This window comes from Fomitiporia mediterranea, assembly GCF_000271605.1.
Source record: "Fomitiporia mediterranea MF3/22 unplaced genomic scaffold FOMMEscaffold_12, whole genome shotgun sequence".
Taxonomy (NCBI): Eukaryota; Fungi; Basidiomycota; class Agaricomycetes; order Hymenochaetales; family Hymenochaetaceae; genus Fomitiporia; species Fomitiporia mediterranea.
In genome coordinates, this window is record NW_006760397.1 from 314,203 (window position 1) to 340,965 (window position 26,763).

Genomic DNA, 26,763 nt, shown 5'->3' on the forward strand with positions numbered 1-26,763 from the left:
CTTAGACCAGAAAGTGTGTATTACACAGTAGGAGTTACTTGTATTGTCTCCAGAGCTTCAGAAGAAGACTTGTGAATTAGTAACATTAAGGTGCTGAATGGATGGAAACACTGTGTTCTACAGTAGAGAACTGCCTGTTACAGGATCAAACAATAGTGTGCTGTAGTAGTATTGTAATGTGTTGGCAGAAGTCAACTATTTGCTTCTACTCTGTATGCTCAAGGCATTAGTAGACAGAAAAATTGAGGTAGATTGTGTACTAGACTAGGGTTCAAGTGTGAACATAGTTTGAGCTGATGTATAGGAAGCATTAAAGATTCTGTTAGATTACAATATGGTTGTTACACTTGAAACAGTAGACACAGGTCAGGGATTGACTGTAGGACAGATTCTAAGGTTGTAACTCTTTATAGGAATGCTTTACATAGATATTACAGTACAAGTTGTACAGAAAGCTCTGTTCAGGATCTTGCTAGGTAGACTGTTCTTTGTGACTACAGAATGTGAAACCAAAGATTTTGCAAACAGGGAGCAGTACATAATACTTTAGGACCTGAATGATCTGTTCAGAAGGTGGTCTCTGTCCACCAGAGTGTAGGCACTGTAATACAAGCTGGAGACAGATTTTTGAGAAGTGTTAAGGAACTGGAAACACTACAATTCCAGGGAGATGTGTATATGACAAGTGGATTAGGAACAAACAAGCAGAAGAGTAATAGTAAGGCAATGATTCTATACAGAGGAAGAGACAAAGGAAATAGAGTAAATGTGAGAAAGGATTGTAGTCAGGGATCATGAGTCATGGAATCATGGATGATAGAGGCAGTAGAGTCACAGAAGTCAGTAATTCTTGATGCACCAGATGACAAACTCAACACAGTTTTGTGGGCTTACAAGAAAGTTGCAAATAAGGTGTACCCTATACTTAGAGTGCTTCTAGAGGAGTTCTGTATAGTTAGACAACAGTACCCCAATCCTCTAGCCAGAATGCCTATATTACTAACAATACTACAGCCCTTTGTGCCTACCAGCTGACTTACAGAAGAACAGATGTGAGCAATTAGAGAATTGCAATCAGGATTCCTATGGCTGGAAGAATGGAAACTCACAGAAAACCTATTAATGCTACAGTCAGAAGTGTTTGCATGGACAGAAGAGGAGCAAGGAACATTAGACCCTACATACTTTGATCCTATTCAAATTCTGACTGTAGAGCATGTACTATGGGTAGAGAAAAGTATTCTAATTGTATGCAGAATTGAGAAGAGGGTGATTGAGTTGTTGAAGGAGAAGTTGTGTAACAGAGTAATAGAACCATTAAATTCCTCCTATCAATTGTAATGGTTTTGTGTCACAAAGAAAGACAGAGTATCCTTACAATTTATTATTGATTTGTAGAGGTTAAACACAGTTACAATAAAGGATGCAGCTGTTCTGCCAAACATGGAACTAATTGTGGAAAGCTGTAGAGGTTGTACATACTATACACAACTCAATTTGCATATTGTGTTTGATCAGAGGAGTTTGGATGAGTGGTCTAGAGATCTGACAATGTTCCAGACACCTCTAGGGACGTTTTGCTTGACAGTATTACTAATGGGTTACACTAACTCAGTACAGATTCTGCATAATGACTTAGTGTTTATTCTTTGCAACAAGATTCTGGATGTTACAAACCTATACACAGACAATGTTCCAGTAATTGGACCCTACTCAAGATATGAGAAAGCAGACAGAATGGAGGAAATGCTTCCTGAGAATGAGGGAGTACAGAAGTTTGTTTACAAGCATCTGATGAATGTAAACCAGATTTTGCAGAGAGTGAAAGCTGTAGGAGGGACGTTTTCTGGAAAGAAGATGATACTTTACAACAAATCTGCAATATTCATTAGGCATAAGCTAACATATTTGGGGAGAGAGGCCAAAGAATTGTGAATACAGAAGGTTAGGGATTGGCTACCTTGTAAGAGTGTTACAGAAGTATAGGGATTTCTTGGAACAGTAGGAGTGCTTTGTGTTTTTATTCAAAATTATGCAAAGTTAGCACAACTACTCAATTGACTCACACAAAAGAACTTGATATTCAATTAGAATGATGAAGCACAGAAATCTATGGATACACTCAAGGAAGCAGTTTTACATTGCTCTACACTAATGCCAATTGACTACAAGTCAGAGTATCCAGTAGTTTTGGTAGTAGATTTGTCTATCATTAGAGTAGGATAGTATATTGGTCAGGAGCACCCAGATTGCAAACAGAGAATAAATCAATTCAGATTGATTAACTAGAATGTAATGTAAGTGCAATATTTGTAAGCAAAAATAGAGCTGTTCAGACTTTATTGTACACTTTACACATTGTGTATATATCTTATAGGTGTTAAGAAATTAATTGTGGAAATGGACACTTTATACATAAAGGGAATGATTAATAAGTCTGACCTACAGCCTAATACTATAATCAATTGCTGGATAGCTAGTATTTTGCTATTCGATTTCGAGTTCTGCCACATTCCTGCATCAGACTTCAAATGTACAGACAGATTATTGTGATGCTGAGTAGCACCCAAAGACCCCCCAGATGACAAAACCTACAAAGACTGGATTGACAAGTCATACAGATTTTACACAGTGGAAATAGAATCTATACAATACAGACATTAGCCAGAGATTTGCAGGTCTACAGAACATAAAGCTTTATTAGTCAAGTGTGTAGAAACACAGTCCTGGGTTTCAAATGCAATGTGCTGAGAGACACACAACAACATTATTGATGAATCATTTTAAATAAACAAGGACACACTACAGGCAAGATGTTCTGGCAGACTACAATGTAGATTATTCCTAGAAGTTGTTATTCTGAAAGGGAACTGGAATTGGATACATTGAGATAGACTGGAACAACCTGATCCAGAATGTGGAAGAGTGGAAGATGAAGCAGACAAAGGGCTACAGAAGTGGGAACCTAGAGGAGAGTCTTACAGAGTTGTGGGAACCAAGCAGGTAGAGGGAGTGGATGACAAAGCAGAAGGTGACAATCTAGAGCTAATAGGGGTTGTGCACAGTATCTGCAGTAATGAGACTGAGGGTTTGGACACAATAGTAGAACAATTTCCACAATCACTAACCACTGAAAGGCAAGAAGCAAGACTGAAGGCTGTGAAAGAGTATCTTGGCTTGCTCTACAAACTAAGCAGAATCACAGATACTGATTTTCCAACATTTATATGATACACAGCACAGTTCTTTATACAGAACAACAAGATTTAGTGTTAAGGTCCTAAAGGAAAGTATCAGATTGTGCTGGATAAGGACAGGAGATGAGAGTTGGTTAGGATAGTACACAAAGACTTAGGACACAAAGGAATCTTTACAGTACAAGCCTGTTTACTGGATTGGTTCTGGTGGCCATCTCTTACAGAAGATGTTAAGTACTTTATTAGGACTTGTCATACATGTCAGACTCAGCAGATGCAACAAGTGCTGATTCTACCAAGTATTCCAGAGATTGTACTGCTTTTCCAAAAGATCCACATAGATACAAAGGTTATGCTAAAAGCAGGAAGATTCCAATATATTGTGTATGTACACTGTTTGTTATTAGGGTATCCAGAGTTTTACATGCTTTGTACAGAGAACAGAAGGACAATAGGACAGTTCATCTTTGAGGAACTTCTATACTAATACAGGGCATGTCCTGAGCTCATAATGGACAACAGAACACCTTATGTCACAGTACTAGACTATTTGTAAGAACAGTACCACATTAATCATATTCAGATTTCTGTGTATAACTCCTGCACAAACAGAATTATTGAGCAGAAACACTTGGACATACAGGAAGCAATTGTGAAGACAGTAGGAGATGATATTGGACATTAGTATAAGTACACACATTCTGTGTTCTGGGTAGAGCAGATTACAATTCAGAAAGCAACTAGATATTCTCCTTATTACCTTGTTCATAGAGTAGAGCTAATATTACTGTTTGACCTGAACAAGGCAATGTATTTGGTTCCACCCAAAGGATCACTACTAACAACAGAGGAACTGATAGTAATATGAGCACAACAATTACAGAAGAGACTGGACAACCTTACACAAATAATAGAATGTGTACAGAAAGCCTGCAAAAGATACACAAAGCATTTCACAGAAGTCAATTGTAATTGGATTAAGGACTACAACTTTGCTCCAGGTACACTAGTGCTAATCCACAATTTGAAAGTGAGTAACAACTTAGGACAAAAGATGAAACTGTAATACTTTGGACTGTTTGTAGTAGTGTAAAGAACAAAAGGAAACACTTATGTTGTAGCAGAACTGGATGGAGCAGTGGCCAAGTTACATATTGTAGCATTTTGCTTAATTCTGTATTTTCTGTATTCACATTTAACAGTTCCTATCTTACATCTCATTAATGTGGCAGAACTAACACTAGAAGATGTAGAGCTGTACAGGACTAGTTGTAAGGATACAGATGATTTAGACAACTGTACTTTGGATGCTATGCTTGAAGTAGAACCAAGTGGAGAAGTTATGGACTCCCAATCTGAGAATGCACAATTTTTCAATATACTCTCCCAGTCTTGTACAGGAAACTAAAACATAGAGGTTGATTCCCTACCAACAACACTTAACAGTTGTGTAAATCTGTAAATACTGTGTCCAACTGTAGTTCCCTATGTTTTGTTATGTTTTATATTCACATACTTCTAATCTTCTGTTACATTCCTTCTCATTTACAATAAATTATAAAAAGCCTATACAACATTCTATAAGCATATAAACTTTTATACAAATTATGATTCTTTTCCACCTATTCCTATCCTATTCTACTAGTTCTATACATAAATCATAAAAATATCCATCCATCCATTCTATTCCTCTTAACTCTCTATTTTATCTATTTTCCTATCCATTCTATCTATTTCTGTTCTATTCTGTTTATTCCTTACATTTCTGGTTTTTTTTCATAAAAACAAAACTGGACTTTTATTTCTCTACTTTCTACCCTGTTCTATTTCCTACTCTAACTCTTCTACCCTACTATCTACAGAGGCTTCTGCTACTATGGTTAAGAAGTTGATACCCTGCCTCAGAGCTATGATCTTTGTATCAAACTCATTCTTTATTATTATTAGTTACAACTCTAGGTTGTTCAGCTCCTTAGTCATCTGTAAGTAGAGGTTGCAGACTGTTCTGGCTTTACTACACATGATTAGAGGGATGACAGAATACAGGTTCTGAGTTGTACTGTACAATTCTGTAGTTTGCCCCCTAGTCTTATACTGGATTCCCTTCAGGCTACATTTAGAGTGGCAGAATATACATACTATACACTAGTTTTCTATGTGAATGATCATTATTGACACAGTCAAAAATAAGATTGAAACAGACTTACTTAGATTACTGTAGTACAGTCAATCTATTACAGTCTAGCAAGTGGATCCTTAAGAACCCTTGTACCTCTCTACACACTTTACACACTCAGGTGTGTAGAAGACTATTCTCTCTACCTAATCTGGAGGGATATTCTTGTCCTCCTTACTTGAAGACTCTACTACAACCTTCCAGTTTTTTGTATATGTTTCCTTACTAGAGACTAGAATCTCTACCTTTATAATAGTGTACTTCTTACTCAGAAGTACTAGTACTAGCTCTAGACAACAAAATAGAGTCAGTATACTTAGAAAATCAACTACCCCTTATCTACATTACCTTTTTCCTTACTTTTGTCCTCTTTCTTCTTTTCTAGCTTTGTAACTACTTAAGGAACTAGGAGAAACATTATATTAGCTTAGTATAATTTGTTAACTATACTTGTACTTACTAACTATGACTTGTTTCTCCTTCCTATCCCTTCTTATATTAACCTTCTCTTTCTCTATAACTAGCTTTTTCTTTTCTGGTTTTGTAACTTCTTTAGGAATTAGACAAAGACAACATTAGTAGTGTATAATTTGTTAACTATACATTTAATTTGTACCTAACTTGTTCCCCTTTTCTACTACTACCTTCAACCTTTCTGTGTTTGTAACAGTATTAGAACCTGTGTAAACAGTTAGTTTATTATGTACAATTTGTTAACTATACTTGTACACATACTTTTAGACCCCTTCTTTTCCTTCCTATCCTTCTACTTTGTTACTAACTATACTAAGGCTGTAGCCTTCTCCTTCTCCTTCTCCTTCTCCTTCTCCTTCTCCTTCTCCTTCTCCTTCTCCTTCTCCTTCTCCTTCTCCTTCTCCTTCTCTCTCTTCTCCTTCTCCTTCTCCTTCTCCTTCTCCTTCTCCTTCTCCTTCTCCTTCTCCTTCTCCTTCTCCTTCTCCCTCTCCCTCTCCTTCTCCTTCTCCTTTCCCCTCTCCTTCTCCTTCTTCACCTTAGCCTGAGCCTCTTCCTTAACCTTAGCCTGTATTACTTTCTTAGCCTCTGTCTTTACTTTAGTCCTAGTAGTAGCTTTGTTCTCCTTTACTTTTGTAAGCTCCTCTACTGTTACCTTACAATCTATAAGATGTTCTGTGTTAGTAGACAGATCAGAAATTAGGAAATAAGAGACTTACTATCAGATTGACTCTCTACTAGTACAGACAAAACCTCCTTACCCTCTGAATCATTGTTATTGTGAGTGTTATTGTCTAAGCTCTCTTTGTCTTTAGACTCAGGATCTGTAGTTAATCTGTCAGTTTCCTCCTTTACAACCTTATCTTCTAGTTTGTTTTCTGTGTCAGAACCTATAGAGCACATTAGTATATGAGTCAGAGACAATACACTTTACAGAGGTACTTACTAAGCATATGTTTGACTAGCTCATCATTCATGTCTATTCCCTTACTAGCTACTATGTTGTTGTACACACAATTTCTGAGGAAAATCACAAAATCAGTATAAAAAGAGTAGAAAAGAGTGTAACACTTACTGTCAGATTTGCTAGGGAGTAGTAATAACATGGTAAGAGTGATAGAAGGAAGTAGGAAGAATAAGTAACAATGTTCACACACATACAGAACTTACATTCAGCCTGCCAATCATTAAATCAACTATGTGACTGTAGACAGTCACAAGCAGACATGCTGGGAGATAAAACAATCAGCATCATACTAAGAACTGTACATTACATACAGACAATCATAGCAATCAATTCTGAACACTCATGTGACTCATAGAAGCCTACTCTGAGAACACCTAACTATTCTACATTGTAAGCATTTACAAACAGAACTGTAAGAGTGTACAGTCTCAGAATTGGCTTACACACATTGTTTTCTCTACAGGATGTACAGATCATGTACTTATCATAGGCTCAGAACACAAGTTGTGTCACAGTGAGTGGTTCAGCAAACTATTACATTATTATTGCCTAGATCAAAGTACTGTGATCTTCCAATCAGATAGGACATTAGGGCAATCAAAGTGTTGATCTTAGGAGACTGCTGGAAATCTCAGAACTCTCTACACTTTGTCTATACTAATCAGATGATAACAGTATGAGAACCTTCTACTTCTTTCAATGTAAATCTTGCTTTTCCCTTTTGTATAACATTTCCTGTGACTAGAATGTAGACTACTTAAATTTTCCTCATACATTTTCACCCTATTTTCTTCTAACCTCTGGCAAAAGGTTCTCTTATTTGTTCTTGTATATTTTGTTATTTTTCTTTTGTTCAGTCATAACATTTCCCTGTTAGTACTATGCTTTTCCAGAACTCAGAAAACTATAAATACAGTTACTCATGTACTAGATACAGGGGGAATTCAGATAGTTCACCCATTGATTTAGCTCTTGTCTCTTGTCTCAAAGTCCTCTAGTATGAGGCATAGTCTTAGTCTTTATTGTTTTCTGTATCAGATTGTTTGTTGTGTACTTTGTAAAGTGTACTTTCTGTTATTCACATTACTCTTCCAAGGTTACAACTGTGCTGGAAGAACTTGCACCTGTTCAGAACCACTCTAGTCTCCTAAGACTTGTGGTTTAGCTCCCCCTCAAACTTAACAAATCACCTGTGATCTTCTCTTAGACACTACACAGGAGTTTCAATACTAAGATGCTAGCACCAGAATGTGAGTATTAGAATGAGTAGAGCCTGTGGTTCAGACACAGGAGTAGAGTAAGACAAGAGTAAGGTATATAGAGTAAGTCTAAGAGTACAGGACTACCTAGAGTAGATAAGATCAAGACTATAGGACCAGTCTAACCTTATACATATATATATACTAAACTACACAAGAGCACTCAGGGAATGATGAGCTACAAGGAATAAAGAATGAGAGGATAAAGGAGTAAAAGGTAGGAGCCCAAAGAATAAACAAAGAATGAAAGGGTGGACAAAGGCAATGAGTGACAAGGTAGAAAGGAGTAGCAATAGGGGTCACTGTGTAAATCAGTCTGTATATAGTCTATATACTGTGCACCCAAGGGACAGAAGTCCTGAGTTCTGTGATTGGAACTGAGAGTTCCAGGAAAGAAAGTGTTGGGTTGTAACATAATTGACCTACAAACAGGCAAGCAAGATGGTGCACATTGTACAATTTACACTTTGGTCTTTGACAGCCCTGGACAAAGTTGAGGTATGCTACAGTGAATGGTTAGTGTACCAAAAGGACTGAGAAGTATGATAGGGCAAGTTGTGGCAGAAATAAGTGGACATAACCACAAAGATGGTTGCCAGTGTGAAACCCATTGGGTGCATGAAGGTGTCATGACAAAGTTTGAGCCACACTGTTTCCACCTAAATGACATCGACGACGCTAGAAGTTGAGCTTATCTGCTTACGTTGGTATTCATGGGTAATGATGCTACACTGTGAGTGGGGTTCGGCACAAGAGTAGCAATAGCATCTGCTGCGTTATACTCAAGGTGTTATATATCGTTGCATTCAACGACAGGCTACATGACATGCGCCTTTGAACGACGTTGGGCCTTGGCCGTGTATTTAAAAAACCAAAAACCAAAATATGGAGATGACTTAGATAATTGATGCAGTGATCTCGCATCACTCGATCTTCATTCAAACTTTCCATTTCTAGCCCCTCACGCAGATCTCCATGCGGGAAAATTGGAATTTCCCAAGTTCCCGTGACGCGAGAGTTTTTCCTTCAGGCCAGTTGAATGGCGTCCGTTCGTTCCTCCGATTTAGATTTAGAGAGTGTGTCCGTGTGCACACACGGTTCATGAATGATGGAACAGTGCCAAGCTGTATGTCAGTTGACCTTCCACACCCGGACGGCCCGGCTCATGTCCTGAACTATATAAAGCCTTCCCGGCCAAATGTCCTGTCCTAGCCGTCGACGCGTAGCTCCCGTCCTCCGCTCCTCATTCTCGCTCTCGTCCGCGACGGCACAATGAAGGCCGTATCTAGGTTCAAAAATAGCCGGGTTTACTGTATGTGCACCTAGTATTCTGCTGGCTGGCGCAAATATGCTAATTAACATTTCTTCAGTCCTTGCATTTATTGCTGTGCGTATATTGTTTTTCAAGTAGTCTGTACGGCTTGATGGCTCACATTTGGTTAGTACTGGGGAATCGTTCTCTTTGGTTATGATACGTGCGTATATTCATTCCTCTTCTCGCGTCTGTCGGCGTCCATATTAATATTGTTGCACAGAGGTGTAGCAGGAGGCGTAGTCTCGCAAGATGCCTTCAAGCACCATTTCCTAATGGAGGACGACGGAACCATATCCTCAAGTAAAGTAACGAACGTATCAGGTAACGTCGTATCCGTCCTTCAAGCAGGAGCGTTCTTCGGCGCGCTTGGAAGTGCCCCTATTTCTTGTGAGTTTCATTAGACACATCAATCGTCAATATCGTTTTCGTTTCCTCGGAGTTATATCGGTTGGCCCTGTTTCGTTTCTTCTACGTGACTGGAACTTATCGCGCAATGTTCCGATACTGAATATGTATGTGTATAGCACGAATTGGGAGAAAACTCACCTTAATGGCGTTTTCGATCATCTTCTGTGTCGGAGCGGTGAGTTTGATTACTTTCATTCGCAGGACTCCAAAAATCTAATTTACTATACCCTTAGATCCTACAAACGATCGCCGGCGTCGACGGCCGCGGTCTAGGATACATCTACGGAGGTCGAGTCGTCGCAGGTATCGGAGTCGGTGCTATCTCAGCTGTCGCACCGGCATACGTATCCGAATGCTCGCCGAAAGACGTTCGTGGACGCATTACGGGACTTTTCCAGATTATGGTCGCTATTGGCGTGATGATAAGTTATTTCGTAAACTGTAAGTCCCTCCGCATCGTCTTATCCTCTGATCTCCTTGATTAATTGATGGATTAATTGATTGAATTTTCTGAAAAAACCTGAATTTAATTTTTTTTTCAATTTTTTTAATTTTAATGTTGCAGTTGGAATAAGCCAACACAACCCCACCGGCCCCAAAGTCTGGCAAATCCCCTTCGGTTTCCAACTCGTACCAGCAGGTATCATGTGTATCGGCTTACTCTTCGTTAAAGAGTCCCCTCGTTGGCTCGCCTCTCGTGGTCGTACACACGAAGCTCTCAGGAACCTCGCGTATCTCAGAAAAGAGCATATTGAAGCGGAGAGTGTGAGGCATGAGATGGCGGAAATTGAAGCTGCTATTGAGGAAGAAAGGGAGGCGAGGAGGGGACTTGGGTTGAAGGAAGCGTTCTTTGGGAAGGGGAATTTTGTGAGATTTGTGATTGCTTTCTTTATTTTCTTCCTTCAGCAATGGGCTGGGCAGAACTCTGTGAGTATCCGTTTGAAGGCATTGCGTTTTGTAACGACCAGCTGATTACGTTACGTTTGTTACAGGTCAACTACTACGCTCCACAAATCTTCACCGCCGTACGTCCACTCATACTTAGTTATTATTATTCCGCTCACCATTAACATTATTCTCCTTTCCTCTCAAAAACAAAATTAGATCGGTTACGAAGGTGCAACAAACTCCCTCCTCGCATCTGGCATCTACGGCATCGTAAAAGTAGTCGCAACAGCCCTCTTCGTCTTCTTCCTCGTCGAATCCCTCGGTCGAAAACTCTCTCTCGCAATCTCCGCCTTCGGAATGGGAACTCTCTTCTATATCATTGGCGCTATACTGAAAACTCACCCTCCACCAAGTTCTCCACCTGTTGGAGCTGCGCCGCCGACTGCGAGTAAAGCTATGGCTGCGATGCTGTATATTTATGTGGCGTTTTATAGTATGGGGTGGGGGCCTTTGCCTTGGGTACGTCAAAAGTTGGATTTCAATTTGTCTTTGTATTTTATTTATAGGAAAATTCTGACTTGACTTAACGGCGATGTGAAGGTATATTCATCAGATATCTTCCCAACGAGAACAAGACATTACGGTCTTGCAGTCGCTTCTGCGAGTCAATGGCTCTGGAACTTCGTCGTTAGTCGTATAACGCCCAATATGATTGCGAACCTGGGATGGAAGATCTTTATTATGTTTGGTATGTTGTAGTCTTCTCACAAGTTCATGAAATGACACTGACGATAGGAATTTTTTTTTAGCGACGGTTAATATTGGTGCTATGTTCACGTTCTCGCTGGCGATACCAGAAACGAAAGGAAGGAGTCTCGAAGAAATGGATATTATTTTTGGTTCCGTATCAAAGGCAGAACGTGATGCGAAGATCAAGGAGACTGAGCGAGGTGCGTTCCTTCTTTCTTCTGACATGGAATCAATGAACGTTGCTGACAAAATACGTTGATACGATACAGCCTTTGAGCACGAGCACGAAGCAGTGGACGCACATTCTGATTCGGATATCAAACATTAATATGTTTTTTACGTTTGGATTATATCGGTTTGGTGTTACGTTGTGACTCGCAATGTGCCGTGTATTTCCGTTCCTCACAGCATATGAGATGAGGTGCTGTGTGTTGTATGTCGTGTATAATAGTTATAATCAATAGCATTCATTTACTACTACTGATTTTTGAAAGTCCCTGACCCATCTTTTATACTCGCTCAATCACGAATGGTGAATGGTGATACGTCTTTGGTGTAAGCGTGTCTACAACTACATACGGACAAATAAATGCTCTGCAAAAGCAACGATAGCGCTGTATCAAACAAAATAATCCGGACCTTAAAGAGATATCTATGCATTGTGTGGGGGATGAGAACAGCATCATGCAAGTCATGAATATAAAACAGACTATATGTGAGAGACAGAGACAAGGAAAAGGAAATCTATCCAGTTGGTTAGGGTTTTTCGTCTGTTCAAAAAGAAATAGTAGTCGAGGGAGGATCGTATCGCTTCACATTAAAAGGTTAAGCTGCGTATCGACTTCGGGCCCGGATTTGTTCTCCGTACTTCCAGAATAACCACGGTCTAACGCGCAAACAAATAGTTCGGTTAGCATAAAGCCTCAAGACACCAAGAGAAAAACAGGGAATATTTCTTAGTAATTACGAAGGACATCCAATAACAATCGCCAGCACCGCAAGTATCGTATCCCCCTTCCCATAACCCAGCTTACTATACATAGCAGGCGCAAAAAGCGGGAACCCAAACCCAGCTAACGACCTCAGAAACGACACAGCAGCCAATGCAGACGCAGCATGTAACGTGAACGCATCAATAACATACGTCTGAATCGCTTGGAAGTTAACGACCATCCCTGCTCCAATAAAAGCTAAACCGATGTCGGGAACGAGCCAGAATACGTGTTTCTCGGCTGTCCAGCCCATTATGAAAAGACCAATGGGGAGGCAAAACGTTCCGAGGACCATTAATGCTACAGTGTAAGGCGACCGGATAACAATGAATTAATGAGTTTTAAAAGGCGGAGTAAAGGTTCTATGTATGCAGTAACGTACGAAGTCGAAATTCAGGTTTTCCAACCCCACCATTCCTCGCTTTGAGCGTTCTATAGATCGGATCCATAAGCCGTGCAGTGATCTGGCTCACACCCGTCATTCCAATCCCGAGTGCGATATAGTTGAGTCCCGCAATCCCGACAGTCTCGTTATAGGTAATTTGGTATATTCCAGGAACTTGGAGAACAAACCAGTGTCAACCTCAATCTTCAAATTGGTTCGAGATATGCTAGACGGTTTATTCACCTGTTGTTATAACGAGATAAATTAACCCATATACAAACGTCATGTACAGTCCCATGAGCTGGATGATCGGCTCTCGGACAAAGAGTGCGAAGGGACGGATGATAGCTTTTTTGAATACATGTTGCCAACTGCAACCGTATTTATCTTGTGAATGCATACATGAATGACTTTGACTCACGTTCGGTCTGAGCCCTGGAACGGCGTCATGATATTGCAAGCTGCTTCATCGCTTTTCTGGATTCCGAGTTTCTTGCGTAGCCTATTGGCTTTGCGTTCCAGGAGGATAGGTGCAAAGGCTGAGGGAGGACGTTGGCGTGATTTATTTAGAAAATTACAAGACAAGAACTGGAAAGTTTTCCACTCACTTTCTTTAAGGAAAAATAAGCCTAGAATCTGCACGACGCCATCTGCTATAGATGTACCCCAGAACTACACATAGTTAAGCAAAATTAGGAACGGGCAACAAATACCAGTCGAAATAAGCTTATGGACTTACCACCCATCGCCATGTCGATTTCTCCGCGATCCAAGAACCGCAAATAGGACCGATCACAGGGCCTAGAAGTGGTGCGAGTGAATACAAAGCAATGGCCTGACCACGCTCTTCTGCACGCCAACAATCTCCTAATACACCACCACCAATCTACTTGAATAATTAATAACAATACCATAATAAGAGTATTGTGTTTTTCGAAACGTACCGATAGAGGTGCACTTCCACCAAGGCCTGCAAGAAATCGAAAGACGACAAGCTCGGCGGTATTCTGAGCACCACCACATGCTGTGTTCCAAACTAGTCAAGGCCAGAGAAACACGTGAGACGTTTGACCAGAAGGAAATGGAGCCGAAAGTAGGTGCATACTTAGATACCAGATATTTGCTATTTGTAATACTCGTGATCGACCGTACATTTCTGAAAGTGGACCGAGGAAGAGGGGCCCAAAAGCTGTTCGAAGTAAGGTTCATATGCTCGTTAATATTGAGGTAACCCTGAAAAGCATTCGGTAATACACACCATACCCGAGGATAAACACCGAAGTGCTCATAGCGAGAACCGCTGTATTCGTTATCCCGAACTGTGAGGCAAGCTGGTCGGATGCCGGAGCGATCATCGCCGAAGAAACAGGAGAAATAAATGTAAATGCTATCGGATGTCTAAATCAATCACTTCGTCTCTAATAACGGCCCGGAATGTCAGCATACCTGATACAATAAGAGTTGCAATCCATTTCTTTTTATATGACCAACTACAAATTTAACCTTCAGCAAACACGGATGTAAATTAGTGATAATACAATTATTGTATACGCACTTTAACGGATTACATGGATCGTCTAGCCCATCCCAATCCACAATCATAATTTTCCCACTTTTCTCGCGCACACCAGCAAACCCTGCCTCCAGAGCTTTCAGGCTAACAACATGTTCACTCGCAGTCGTTTGTTGTGATGCTAATGAATTCCGTCGAGTTAAATCCGTACTCTGCTGGTCAGGGAGCTCGTTGTCTTCGCCGACTTGCGTTCTAGACTTTTCGCTTTCGTCATTCTTTTCCTTGAGAGGGACATCTCCTGGTCCACCCGCAGTTGGGGGTGTAACCGACGTGCCCGGCACCCTCTTGAGATTGCCCGACATTGGAATGGTAAGGGTAGGAGGACGAATGGGACCGATTGTGGGAGGCTGGCATGGGTGATAGTGAATATATATATAAGTGGGACGACGGCATGGGAGCTGGACAGAGTCTATGACGAAGCAGCATGGCTACCTCTCTGCCGATTGGTCGGAAACAAATAGTCACGGACACTCGGATGGAAATTTATTCTGCATGTGGCACCGAAAGACCGACGCAGAGGCTGCACAAGTATCTATTAAAAGCAACAGCCGATGACCAGCTCCGATCATTCCGCTGTCGCTGACTAACGATGTCTCGCGTCATGTCCATGCTAACAATTTATTGCTTGCATCATTACAGATCGGCATTTAGCATTATAATATCGTCAGCCAAATAACAGCGTACGAATCCTTGCGTTAATCAAGCCAAGACAGCAACGTGAACAGAAAAAGAAACGATGTGGAAGTGTGAGTGAACGTATGCAGGGTACATTAAACAGCGCGGCAGTTGACAACATTTAAAAGAAGGGAAAAGAGACAAACATTACCATTCGTAAAGGAGAAGAATCAAGATAGTGTGAGGTTGCAGGAAGTGAGCAAGAGAAAGAAGGAAAGAAAGAAAAAGTGCAAAACATCTTGACCGGGATGTCTATGAATTGTATGAATTTGTCCTGAAGTTAAGCGGGAAAAGTAAATCACAGAGCCACTTTGGATGTTGAAGCGGACGTAGACAATGTAAATGCGGAACCTTCGGTACGAACGAGCAGGCCTTTAACTTCAGCGAGGCAGTCATGCAGCCGTGAAGTCACGACACGTGCGTTCTCTAATAATGGCTTGATGTTTTCTGGTGTCATCGCAAGCTTTAAGTTTGGAGGAGGGTCACCTGGTGCCGAAGTGGTGGCATCGAACGAAGGAATGCCTCTTGCAAGTTTTGGAGCCGCGCGTACAGAAGAGAATGGCCTATCGCGATCTCGATCTTTTCCACCCCGAGAGCGAGGTCGCTGTGTCGATTCCGGCATTACACGTTCAGCACCCGGAATGCTCACATTATTTTCGTCGACGTTCGACAGGCGTGGAGAGCGTACGTTCGTCACTGACTGGTCGGGTGTCGCAACGCTTCCTTGAGAAGAACTGAATGGTAGACTGTAGTGCTTGAACATAAACGGTCCGGTTTGTGGGGGCATTGACAGTCGGTTTTGTTGCTTCTTCTTGCGGAGCTTCATTGTAGATCCACGGCCCGAGGCTTCATCAGCTATCGCAGCGACCTGCGCGTCAATATCCGACAGTGAATCCATTCTGTCCCAGTCCGAGTCCTCTATATCATCGTATACCGAGTCTTGGGAAGTATCCGGGTGATTGTCAACGATCGTTGGAGCAGCAACCGAACCGGAAATATCCATTATAGAATCCGACTTTTCACTATTATGAGCTGGGGAATCCGCAGAAGGCGAATTGTCGCTGACAGCACTCTTGTGTTTTTGCCCAATACGAAAGAGAGATGCAAGGCTTGGTCTTCGCGGTGATGACTTGTGCGTGAGTGGTACCTTTCCGCCAAAAGGCTCGTAGTCCGGCGTAGATGCATTAATTGAATCAACAAGCGCAGCGCTCGTCTCAGACTTCCGTCTAGGATTGGCTGGGTGCCTTGGTATACCAGAAACCGTGTTATAGCCGTATGGATGGTTTTCCATTCGTCGCGGATGGTTGTTCTTGAATGATGACTCAGTGCTGATTGTCGTTGACGAGTTCATGACATTTCCTTCTGGCTGATTCTGGAGAGCGCGAGCCGTGCTCCGCTTTAGGCTGCGCAACATGTCGCGTATCCCTACAAGTCGACTCGGCCGTTTCTTTTTCGCTGGTGAGCTTGGCCTGGGACTCGTTACCGCTGATTCGTCAGTTGGGAGGGTCAACGAGCTGTCCATAGCCTCGTCTGTTGTGGCCCATTGTGGAACGTCAGGAATGTCGAGCTGAGCTCCGTCTTTCACAGATTCTGCATTGTTCAGCATCTCCCTCAGAAGGTATAACTGTCGATATCCAGAATCATGCTTTCCTGAAGTTGCACGCCATGACGCAAGTACGGGTGAGCTTCCACCTGCTGGGCTCTTGGGACTGTGGCCGTTAGTTAATGAGAGGTCGGGTTTGCCTTCGTCACCCGCAAGCGTTACTGCTCGCTCCCGATTTTTACTTCTGCCGGTCACAGTGTCATTTTCGGTCTGCGTAATGGTAGTTACAGGTTTCGTCGAAGGCTCAGCCACATTTCCCGTTCCGAGCTCGATGAGAAGGTCTGCACATTCCCAAGCTATGCTATACTTTGTATCAATGGCCCGGAAACCTCGTGCAAGGCCTTTGTAATCAATGCTTGGTGGGGGTGGAGGATTTGTATTCGATCTCGCTCGAGAATTAGACCGTGACAGTCCGAATAGGCTTCCTGTTGGTGACGCGGCTCGAGACGGAGGACGAGGCGCGTCAAGGATACTTTGGATCTGCGAGGCAATTAGAAGATAACTCGACCGAAGCTCTTGCATTTCTAAACCACAACATTAACGTATAGGCATTATGATAAAAAATGTGATAAGGACTTACGCTCAACACGCCCTGCAAATTCCCGCACACGACCTAAGTCCCTCTTTAAGCCATCCTGAGCTCGACTTATCCGGCTTGGTATCTTCAAATCACCTAGGGAATTCCGCCGTAGCGCGTTACTGCTTCCATTCGCACTACCATTCGGTGACGTTCCAGGACCGATTGGCAGAGGTGAAGCCCGCCCAAGAGACGCAATTTGGGACGTTGAGCTTAGGCGCGACGTAGGGGCATTTTGACCTGATGAGGATGATGTTGCGAAGGATGATGACTTGGAATGTGTGAGAGCTGGAAGATCCCCGGAGCGACGAGCAGGAGCGGAAGAAAGCCAGTCGCGGGGTGGACTAGACGTTGGCGACGCAAGATCGACTTGTACAGACCCAGTAGTAGTTGTTTGTAAATTCGAACAAGTCTCTCCAAACTGAACTGGTGACGACGTTGATACCTTGGCAATTGATGAAGAAGGCTCAAGCGAACTCGGGGGCAGGGGAGGTACCACTGACACAGAGCTCTGTGAATGAGACTGTCCGCTCGGTGACTGATCCTGGCGTCGTTGTTGTTGTTGAGCATGTGCACTGGCAAGACTAATGCGGCGGAGACTCCCCATAAACCCCCGATGCCCTCCCTTCTCGTCCGAACCCTTATCAGAATGTGCAAGATCTTCACTGCTGGCAGCTGTCTCAGTGGATCCGGACGCGCTTACACTCCTTCCACAAGCACTTAGTCCTGGTGCAATGACAGATTGCGAACGAGTTTCATGTACAGCTGAGCCAGAGACATGACGCGGAAAAACAGCTCGTGATTTGCCATGTGAAGCTAAACCTCGCTGCATACTAGGAATTCGCGGTCTTAATCGAGTCGGCGTGTCTCCACTGAGCGGTGTTAATACCTGATGAGAGCCGGGGGCACGTGCCGATACTTGAGATGAATCTCCATCAGAAGAGTCAACCGCACGATCATGAGATGATGCAGATACAGAACGTTTTGAGGCAAGGAGCTTTTGGCCAAACGCGCGGATTCGGGCACGTCGTGGCGACCCAGCGATCCCTACCTCGGATTCTCCAGATTGACTGCTTTGTGTTGTCATCGGTACTGCTGCAGGAATTGCCACTCGTAGCTTCTCTTGTTCCCTCTCTTTAGATTTTGACCTATTTACGCTTTGTACCTCGATTGCGAGGCTTGGGCGGCCGGACGTCGTCGTGTCTGTTTCCATCCCACCAGAAGAGCCGCGAAAAAAACGGTTTCGACTTGGCGTTTGCGGATGGCCAATATTTGTTGGGTTTCTATTCGGTATTGTGGGCGGTGGAGGCATTGTCGACGGTGGAGGCGGCTGAATACCAGCATGTGAGCGTGGACGAGGTGTTCGGTTGTGGTCTAATCGCTCGGCTTCCGGATCAAAGATACCTGTCGAGAAACTACTTGGCGGAACCCTGCTCGTTGGAGAGCTTCCTGCAGCATTGGCTGTATTCTCTAGCGGATTGAGTTCTACACTTGCACTTGCACTTGTACGCTTACGTCCCCATCGCCGCAAGCTACCTATACGAGCAAGCAATGGACTCTTGCTCGCAGATATTGGTGACAACGGTACAGCTGGAGAGGCGACCTGGCCAGAAGTCGACGGAGTCGTAGGTGACAAAATGAGTCCTGAGTCGGTAGGTGGTGGAGTTGACGGACGCGGGTCTGGAGTCGACGATCGGAGGAAAGCCGGTTCGCCTGTGACCTTGTCGTCGAGCTCAAGAATGCTTGCATCGAGATGCGGAGGTCTGCTTTTCTTTCGCAGGCGTCGCCTTTCCCTAGGAGCTTCAGAACTTGGAAAACGGCTGACGTCAACGAACTTGCGAGGCGACGAAGGCGAAGACTCGGCCGAATGCGTTCGCCTCAATGAAAGTGCCAAATGAGCAGTGGAGCCATATGTTGAATCGCGATCTCGATGGCCGCCTGAAGTCGTGGTGGCAGGAATAGAAAAGACGGAATGGCTCGGTGAAGAGCGAGGAAAAGGTGAGGGAGGTGACGCATATGAGCCAGAAGCATCGCCAGAAGGAATAGTAGGGAGGAATGTCGGCAGTGGGGGTAAAGGAGGTAAAGGAGGAGGATTGTCTACTAGGGAACCCAACGGTTTTCTTCGCGAACGCGACGTTACGGTCTTGTCCTCTTCGTCGTTACGATCAAAACCCATTTCTCGATCAAATTCGGCCATCTCATCGTCCGATGAATCCCATACTTCGTCACGTTCTCGTTCCCGACGAGACCGCTTCGAGCGTGTGCTCGGGCCAGCACGAGGACTACTAGTGCCAATTCCCATCACAAAATCCTCGTCCCAATTTTCGTCTTCAAGTTCTTCTCGGGCCTTTGAACGTTGTGTGAAGCGGGACTGAGATGCTGCTAGATTAGACGCGGCTGGTCTCGCAGGAGAGTCCGTCGAGTCAAGAAAATCATCATCCCAGTTTTCGCGTTCCTCTTGCCTGTTCTTGGGGCCGAGGACGGCTTGGGTACGAGGAGAAGTGGGCGACTCTGACCATGCTCGGAGCCCTTCGGCAACAGTACGTTGAGGCGTACGAGGAGAAACTGATTTCGGCCGCGTTAGTGAGCTTTTCTCCATCAACAACCAGCTGTAGTGGCATTCATACCTTTCCCCGCGCGCTGGGTGCGTGACGTTGGCTTCTTTTCATGTTTCGGTGACCCATCTCCCGTAGATACCTTCCGAGCATTTCCATCGGGCGGGCTGAACACGAAATCATCATCCCATGCTTCCGAGGGGCCTGTGAGTGTACCAACTGGTTAGCATCAGGAGAAACGCCAGCAGGACAGTGAAGGGTCACTGAGAAAGGTATAGCTACGCACTCGATGGGATTTTGTGCTGTGGGTCGACTGGCGTCATTGGAAAAGGGGGTAGATCATCCGCATTTATCATGTAATTATCTCCTCTCTGAGCGTTTCATCGATGAACGTGAAGATCGTTGTGCCCCGTTGCCTGTCGCAGCCACCAAACAAGACCGAAGATTCAAGAGAGCGCACAGACAGCTAACTACAACGCGCCTCTTCGACTCGTTGACGTGAGTCCACCACGTGCTTTAGATTAGTCATACAATAACTTAATCAAACTTTGTTGTTTGTTGAAGTTATTTATATGTAAGTTATAAGTAAAGCATCTTATTAGAGTTCTAGCAATTCTTTGCTGGGTTTTTAGCAGTACTAGGGGACGCCTGAGAAACCCGCAACTGTACATATACCAAATAATAAAAGTATGAATAAGCTTGCAAGAGTTGGTGGTATGCCTGTATAATTTTCAAGAAGTCATGAAAGAAGAGAAAGGAGGGTCAGTACAAGCTCACAGCAGCAAAGCTTGAGTTGAGAATTCCATTCGATAAAGTTCTTAGTGTTCAGCATGCAGCTGGTGGAGCCTACAATGCTCCACACCACTTACAATGCCGACTGTACAAGAAAGACACGGCAAAAAAAGGAAGCGAGTGCACAAGCAGTGAAGGAGCGAACATTGTCGCGTAATTTTCATGAGCCAAGGAAGTCGGGATGAGCTGCTGAACGGACGGCCGTCACTAACAAGGGTCATATTGGAGAAATTAAGGGAAACGGTAAGACCGCGCTAGATGAGCTCATCAGATACAACCTCGACGAGGCACTGGAGGTCCACTGGAGAAAGGACGACGTGAGTTATATGAGCACACTAATCATAGTCTCGCTCGGGCGGTGGCGGCGGAGTGGTCGAGACGCTCGTTCTCCTGACCTTTGACGACATCCTACCCACATGACTAGTATCGACACGGGCCCTTTTCAGCGCCCCTGTTTTGTCACAGCAGCCCTGCCTGTTTACAGCTTGAAGAAGCCGTCCAGATTCCCAAAAGTCTGGTCCTTCATCCACTGCTTCGTGCAGTAACGGCCGGTGTCTCGGATCAGTGTCCATAAGTAAATGAGCGAGTCGTATAATGTCGCTATCATTTTGACGAGTCTCCTCAGTGATGAACTTGAGGACTTTGCCGCACGACCATAAATCTGCTCTGATGGGGCTGAAAGCACCGGGTGCCTCATCATTGTCGAGGCCAATCTCCGGAGCACTCCAACCACGAGTCCCACGGGATATCTTCACCATCTCGTCCACATCCTTGCACCGCACCGCAATATCAAAATCAATGATGTAAAGACGCTTAAAATTGACAACAAGATTGCCAGGCTTGATGTCGAGGTGTGCGATCTTCTGCCGATGGAGGAAGGCAACACCTTCAATCAGCTCACGGCTCAGTTGTACAAATTTGACGCCATCCCGCTCTTCAGACAAACGGAATGTAATAGATTCGCACAGAGGGGTTGCATGAGGGAGAATTGCCATTGGTCCAAAACTTGAAGAAACGGTGTCCAGAAGTTGTATGACATGGTTATGCAAAGAAATTTGCCTCGATAGCTCCTGAAGGAGAGAGAGCTCAGCAGAGTCCTTGCGAACGAGTTTTGCAACAACTCGATCCCCGTTTGGGCTAGTCGCTTCTACTATGTGAGCCGGCAACTGTACCTGTCTATTAGTATAAGACCATGTTGAATTTGTTCGACACACCTCAGTAATCGGCTCAAAGAACTTGGGGTATTCATAAATCTTGAAATCTGATTTCTGGAGCGCAACAACCATTGCAGCGCGTCTGGGCTCGCCAGAGCCTTGACCCGTACTACGGTCTGTATCATCTTGATCCGTACTTGATCCACTTGAACTATTCTTCTGTTCTGTCGTTTTCGTGTGGAGACTCGTGCGAACCCCTTTCCTGACAGCATGATGCAAAGTCATGATATACGGTCTTTTGTCCCCAAGAGTGTCTGCCTCATTGACGTATAATACATAATTGTAAAACTCATGAAGGAATTTCATCAATTCACTGACATGGATCATGTCGAAATATCTTTTGTGAAAACAAATCTGACAGACAGGTAGTGAGACTGAGCTGACACAATGAACGCTCCTAGACATACCTTGCCTTTATTACTGTAGAAGAAGTAGCGATATATGTGCTGGTCCGTGGTAAAAAATGCTCCCATGAGGAAGAAATTCTCATCGTTGCAGCCATTGATGCGTTGTCGGAATGCAAGTGCAAGGCGTAGAGTACATGCCATCTGGACAAGCAGCTGTTGTTTGCCACCCCGCTTGCCGGCCGAGTCAAACTTAGCCAGAAAACGGGGGAAATCGTTTTTAAAGAAGGCAATGTCATGTTGGGGTTGATACTTGCGCCACCTGTCACTCTTGCAATTATTGACTTCTTTGGCAATAAAGTAGAACGGGATCTGCTTCCGACTACGAAAAATGAGATACATACAACAAAACGGCAAAATACTCACAGTGAGTGTTGTTCACCTTCCACCTGCGTTTTCCAATATTCCCTGAAGTGCATGAGCACAGTAAAGTGCACCTGCTCCTCTGTGAACGAGCCTCCATGCAATCCTAGATGCCATTGCCAACAATCTGCCCAGACAAGGACCTGAATATAATGATTGACTTCAAGATGCCACTGAGTATACGGTGCTGCATCAGATTTGTTGCTCAAGAGGTAAGGGACAATCTCAGCATAGTGGTCTTCAGGCATGCTTGCTTTAAGCATACTCTGGAGGCCCTGCACAACCTACCAAGATAATTAGTAACTAGGGAGATAAATGCCTTATGACAGGACACAACAAATTCTGCACGGACCCTACTATCAATGTCTGCCACCCGTCTCGGCCTTTGAACTACATCCCTGATAAACTGCGGTAACAACGTTTCGTCGGAATAGCCATTTAGTATATTCACAGAGTACCAATTCAGCCTCTTTCCAATACGACGGATTATAAACGTGACTTCTTCGCGAAACGGGATCGACGCGCCAGATTGACTGAGAGCAATATAATCTGACCCTGCCAAAACTAGGGAGAAGTCGGCTGGATATAGTATCGGGTAGAGAACAGAATACATACTGGATCTAGTCACGACAACAACGTCTATCATTTCTTCATCCTCTGGAGTAGGTCCGTCAGGGAAATAGTCGTGCAGACGCATTGCAGGCTCCATAAGCTTATCATCTTCCCCATCACCCGGCGTGCGTTGGCGAAGCCACTCCAATGCACTTTCATAACATGACTGGCGTGGGAGCATCTTCAGGGTACCACACTAAAGAACACCATTTATCAGCACAATGGCAGACTAGAAGATGGATGGGAAAGCACTTTGAAGAGGATCGGGTTTTCATTCCGTAGGTCATCTTCGAAAGCCTGCTTTCTTCGAATCGCCTCTCTCAAGGTTTCCACGTCTGCGTTCTCCGGAACGTTGATGGGATATGGCAAGGAATCCTTACTGCCTGGCACGTAGACAACATAGCGATGATGGTTATCACCTGCTGTAGACGACATGGTGGATGAGAAAGCAATGCGTTCAAGGTCCTGGTGTTGCATGTCTCAGAACAATGATATTTACATAATCTGAATTAGTATCATTCACTGGCCTTGAGATAGCACATTTAAATTTGTGTTTTATTCCATTATAACACTTTTTTTTCCTGAAACAAAAAATACTTGCTTATAGATACTACTGTTAAGCATATTAATACAAAGTTTTATAAAATTTGAATTGGATTTGTGTGCGTATCCCTGAAACACCTTTTTTCCCACGGTGTGCAAATAAGTATTTGCTCAGTTTAATTTATATAATTAGTATCGTACGAATCGGATAGGTAAACCGTCTAGCAGACGTCTCCGTCCGACTTGACCGACGGATAATGCTAATAGTCAGATGCTTCATTCGAATGGACATGGTACGTCTGATGGGGCGATGCTTACAGCTAGGGGAACAACACAGGGTGTTTTCCATGTGGTGGTGGTGGACAGGGTGGGACGTCCCTGCAACACGGTGGTTCGCAGCACACTCACTTTAGGTCCAGGTCCACTCACTAACGGGGCAGGAGTACACGAACTCATACCACACCAAGCCTCATCTTTATCGATAACCAGAACTCTGATGGACACACCGATCTACGAAGGTGAGGCGACATGCGATTGGTACGGGTCCTCTCGAGCTGGGCAACTCGGAACGGCACGCTGTTCGCTTTCAAACATAGGTGAGCTTGTGCAGATATGGGTGAAGCAGGGTCTGTGTGTAAAAGGAGGGTATGATGGTGTAATGTGGGACGAAGAAATGCTAGCTATGATGCATGCAATTAAGAATCCTTCATTTTGGGAGAATATTGTTGCTGCATGGTACGTTTCTCCCCTCATTCATTCAAAACTAAACGAATAAAAAGAATAAGACTGATATTCTTCTTTTGTCGTTGTAGGTCGTAAATTACTCATTTTCTGACGAATTTTCGAAAAACGGAAAAGTGCTCTCACGACGTTCTACTGCAATATTGTAAGATATAATTGGCCGGCTTATTGATCAGTATTTACTATACCGCTCTCAATTCAACCTTAATTAATTTCTGAGGCTACCTGAGCAGCTCAGGTAGCCTCAGAAGACCGTGGGTACATACCGCGCGAACATGCGTGTTCTGGAACTTGGAAGACGACCGAGTAGAGCCGTGGAGAAGCACTCCTATTGTTGCTGCTCTCGGCCCTCGGGACATGCACAACGTACTCAGGCTGATGCTTCACGCGATTCTGCTGAGTGTTTCAGCGAGAACGGCTCCGTGATAAATTGTATAAAATCTAGAGGCCAAGTCCTGATTGAACATCCAGAACAAGTCGCTCTCGTATCTCACCATCAGAGAAAAACATGTCTATCTTCAGCTCTTCAACGCTGGGAATACCCAATACATCTGAACTTAGCTCATTTAACATACAGCATAACGCAGGATATCTTGCAAGCTGTGCTTTCGTCCTAGGCTTCTCTGTTCTTCAATTTGTCCAAGCCCGTAAACGTGATGTACGTAGCTCCGATTGATGGCTTTCCAAGTGCCTTTTATCAAATTGCTCTGTAAAGGTTGCTATTCCGGCTGTTTGTCCTGCAGGACTTTTGACATCATATTATGGAGCAATGAATTTTATAACAAATGCGAGGGCTATGCTGCAAGAAGGGTACGACAAAGTGAGCTAGAACTAGAGAGTTGAATTGGATCTGAACACGAATGAAAGCTGATTACAAATTAGTTCAAGTCTCGTACATTCAAAGTCCCACAGATGAGGCGATGGCTCGTCATCGTTAACACTCCGGAACTTATTGATGAGGTGAGCAGAGCTCCCGAAGACAGACTGTCATTTGTGGAAGGAACCAGAGAAGTAAGCAGTTTATGGAGCCCCATTTCCCTTATTTGTACTGACAACTTTTACTGTCGTTTTCATAAATATTAGGGGTGGTCAGACCTTGTGATTCAAGACGCGATTTACTTCACGATTCTGGAGGGTGAATCGTGAAGTGAATCCTGCTTGCAGGTCTGACCAGCACGGATTCACATGCAGGATTCACACTATATATTGACCCTTGATCTCAAAATTAATGTACCTTATTCTGAAATAAACTTTTTTTCTCCCTTGCATATACTTGCATTATACTCTTGAGTGTCTGAAACTCTTTGAAGGGGTTCCTCCACCAATCAGAGTCAAGCAGTAGGTACCTTAAGAGCTTTGTAGGTGGAAGAACACTTATTTTTTTCTTTGTTGAGCACACAGGATGGCAGGCAAATCATATACTATATTGGGAATTTAGTGATTTTAACTACAGGTTCTTTATTTGATGTAGTGTACTAAAAAGGAAAGGAAGAACAGTAAAAAAAAGCACAGGTGAATTGTAGACAGTGTTGGGGAGGTGAAGCAGCTCCAGAGGTGCTTCACCTGTTGACACAATTCACCCCAAATTGCAGGGGTTTCAGGGTCTGCAATTCACCTCAACACAAAGTGAATTGTGTCAGTGAATCACAGGGTGAATTGCAAGGTCTGACCACCCCTATTGTCACACATCACATCAGGCATTTCACAATTTCTTGCCTTAAGAAATAACTTACATAATGATAAACATTATTTGTAATTTAGTTTACCATTTTTGGTTGGCAGAAACTCTGAACAGAATTTAAAATTTTCATTATACAAAAACTATAAATTATTTTTGACATATCTTTATTTGTGAAATCTTGAAATAAATGAGAATAATTATTTAAAACATAATTTGAAGTTTCTTTTAAAACAAAATTATAAATTTTCTTTCAAATTTTAAGACAAAAAAGATTTAGAATTTTATTTATAATATTAAATCTTATAAAATATTAAAAGAAATTTAAAATTATACTTAGAGAAGAAATACTAAAAAAAATTTAAAATTATTTCAAAGTGGGTAGTCAGTAGGCAGTCAGTAGGTAGTCAGTGAGTAATCAGTGGGCAATCAGCAGGCAAGCAATAGGCAAGCAATAGGCAATCAATGGGCAACTACCAAATAAAGACATTTTTGCTTTATTTGGTAGTTGCCTGTTGATTGCCTGTTGCTTGCCCATTACTTGCCCATTGCTTGCCTGCTGATCACCCACTGCTTGCCTACTAATCACCTACTGATTGCCTACTGATTGCCCACTCTAAAATAA

General features: G+C 43.4%; 5 protein-coding genes across 5 annotated transcripts; 2 read left to right on the forward strand and 3 right to left on the reverse strand.

The window, feature by feature from the left end:
• Positions 1-9,118: 9,118 nt before the first annotated feature.
• FOMMEDRAFT_142736 (general substrate transporter) lies at positions 9,119-11,911 on the forward strand. Its single transcript, XM_007270175.1, has 13 exons — positions 9,119-9,196; positions 9,256-9,382; positions 9,441-9,457; positions 9,514-9,545; positions 9,606-9,772; positions 9,910-9,968; positions 10,027-10,234; positions 10,359-10,720; positions 10,786-10,818; positions 10,898-11,200; positions 11,282-11,429; positions 11,491-11,631; positions 11,701-11,911. The coding sequence occupies exons 2-13, from the start codon at positions 9,343-9,345 to the stop codon at positions 11,757-11,759; spliced, it is 1,569 nt and encodes a 522-aa protein (XP_007270237.1). The 5' UTR covers positions 9,119-9,196; positions 9,256-9,342; the 3' UTR covers positions 11,760-11,911.
• A 345-nt stretch (positions 11,912-12,256) lies between these two features.
• Positions 12,257-14,683, reverse strand: FOMMEDRAFT_160446 (MFS polyamine transporter; the record flags this gene model as incomplete). Its single annotated transcript, XM_007270176.1, has 12 exons — positions 12,257-12,317; positions 12,399-12,723; positions 12,806-12,982; positions 13,052-13,179; positions 13,230-13,347; positions 13,417-13,480; positions 13,548-13,694; positions 13,753-13,844; positions 13,914-13,997; positions 14,067-14,195; positions 14,255-14,298; positions 14,364-14,683. 12 exons carry the CDS (start codon positions 14,681-14,683, stop codon positions 12,257-12,259), a joined length of 1,689 nt encoding a protein of 562 aa, XP_007270238.1.
• A 447-nt stretch (positions 14,684-15,130) lies between these two features.
• On the reverse strand, positions 15,131-20,239 carry FOMMEDRAFT_142737 (uncharacterized protein). Its single transcript, XM_007270177.1, has 4 exons — positions 20,078-20,239; positions 19,864-19,995; positions 17,240-19,801; positions 15,131-17,183 (listed from the first exon to the last, which is right to left on the reverse strand). Exons 1-4 carry the CDS (start codon positions 20,145-20,147, stop codon positions 15,355-15,357), a joined length of 4,593 nt encoding a protein of 1,530 aa, XP_007270239.1. The 5' UTR covers positions 20,148-20,239; the 3' UTR covers positions 15,131-15,354.
• Positions 20,240-21,215: 976 nt separating this feature from the next.
• FOMMEDRAFT_35926 (kinase-like protein) lies at positions 21,216-21,491 on the reverse strand (the record flags this gene model as incomplete). The annotated part of the gene is made up of 1 exon (XM_007270140.1): positions 21,216-21,491. A coding segment is annotated over one exon (276 nt), but the record flags the coding sequence as incomplete, so codon positions are not given.
• A 3,687-nt stretch (positions 21,492-25,178) lies between these two features.
• On the forward strand, positions 25,179-25,483 carry FOMMEDRAFT_32745 (uncharacterized protein; the record flags this gene model as incomplete). Its single annotated transcript, XM_007270136.1, has 2 exons — positions 25,179-25,280; positions 25,343-25,483. Coding segments are annotated over 2 exons (243 nt in total), but the record flags the coding sequence as incomplete, so codon positions are not given.
• Positions 25,484-26,763: the final 1,280 nt, after the last annotated feature.

Excerpts from the sequence above, each read along its gene's own strand:
- FOMMEDRAFT_142736 (XM_007270175.1), top strand. The coding sequence starts at position 9,343 with ATGAAGGCCGTATCTAGGTTCAAAAATAGCCGGGTTTACT. Across the intron at positions 10,235-10,358 it reads GATAAGTTATTTCGTAAACT|TTGGAATAAGCCAACACAAC; the intron begins GTAAGTCCCTCC and ends TTAATGTTGCAG. Across the intron at positions 10,819-10,897 it reads CTCCACAAATCTTCACCGCC|ATCGGTTACGAAGGTGCAAC; the intron begins GTACGTCCACTC and ends AAACAAAATTAG.
- FOMMEDRAFT_142737 (XM_007270177.1), bottom strand. The coding sequence starts at position 20,147 with ATGATAAATGCGGATGATCTACCCCCTTTTCCAATGACGCCAGTCGAC. Across the intron at positions 19,996-20,077 it reads ACAGCACAAAATCCCATCGA|GCCCCTCGGAAGCATGGGAT; the intron begins GTGCGTAGCTAT and ends GTACACTCACAG. Across the intron at positions 19,802-19,863 it reads CACCCAGCGCGCGGGGAAAG|TTTCTCCTCGTACGCCTCAA; the intron begins GTATGAATGCCA and ends GGCCGAAATCAG.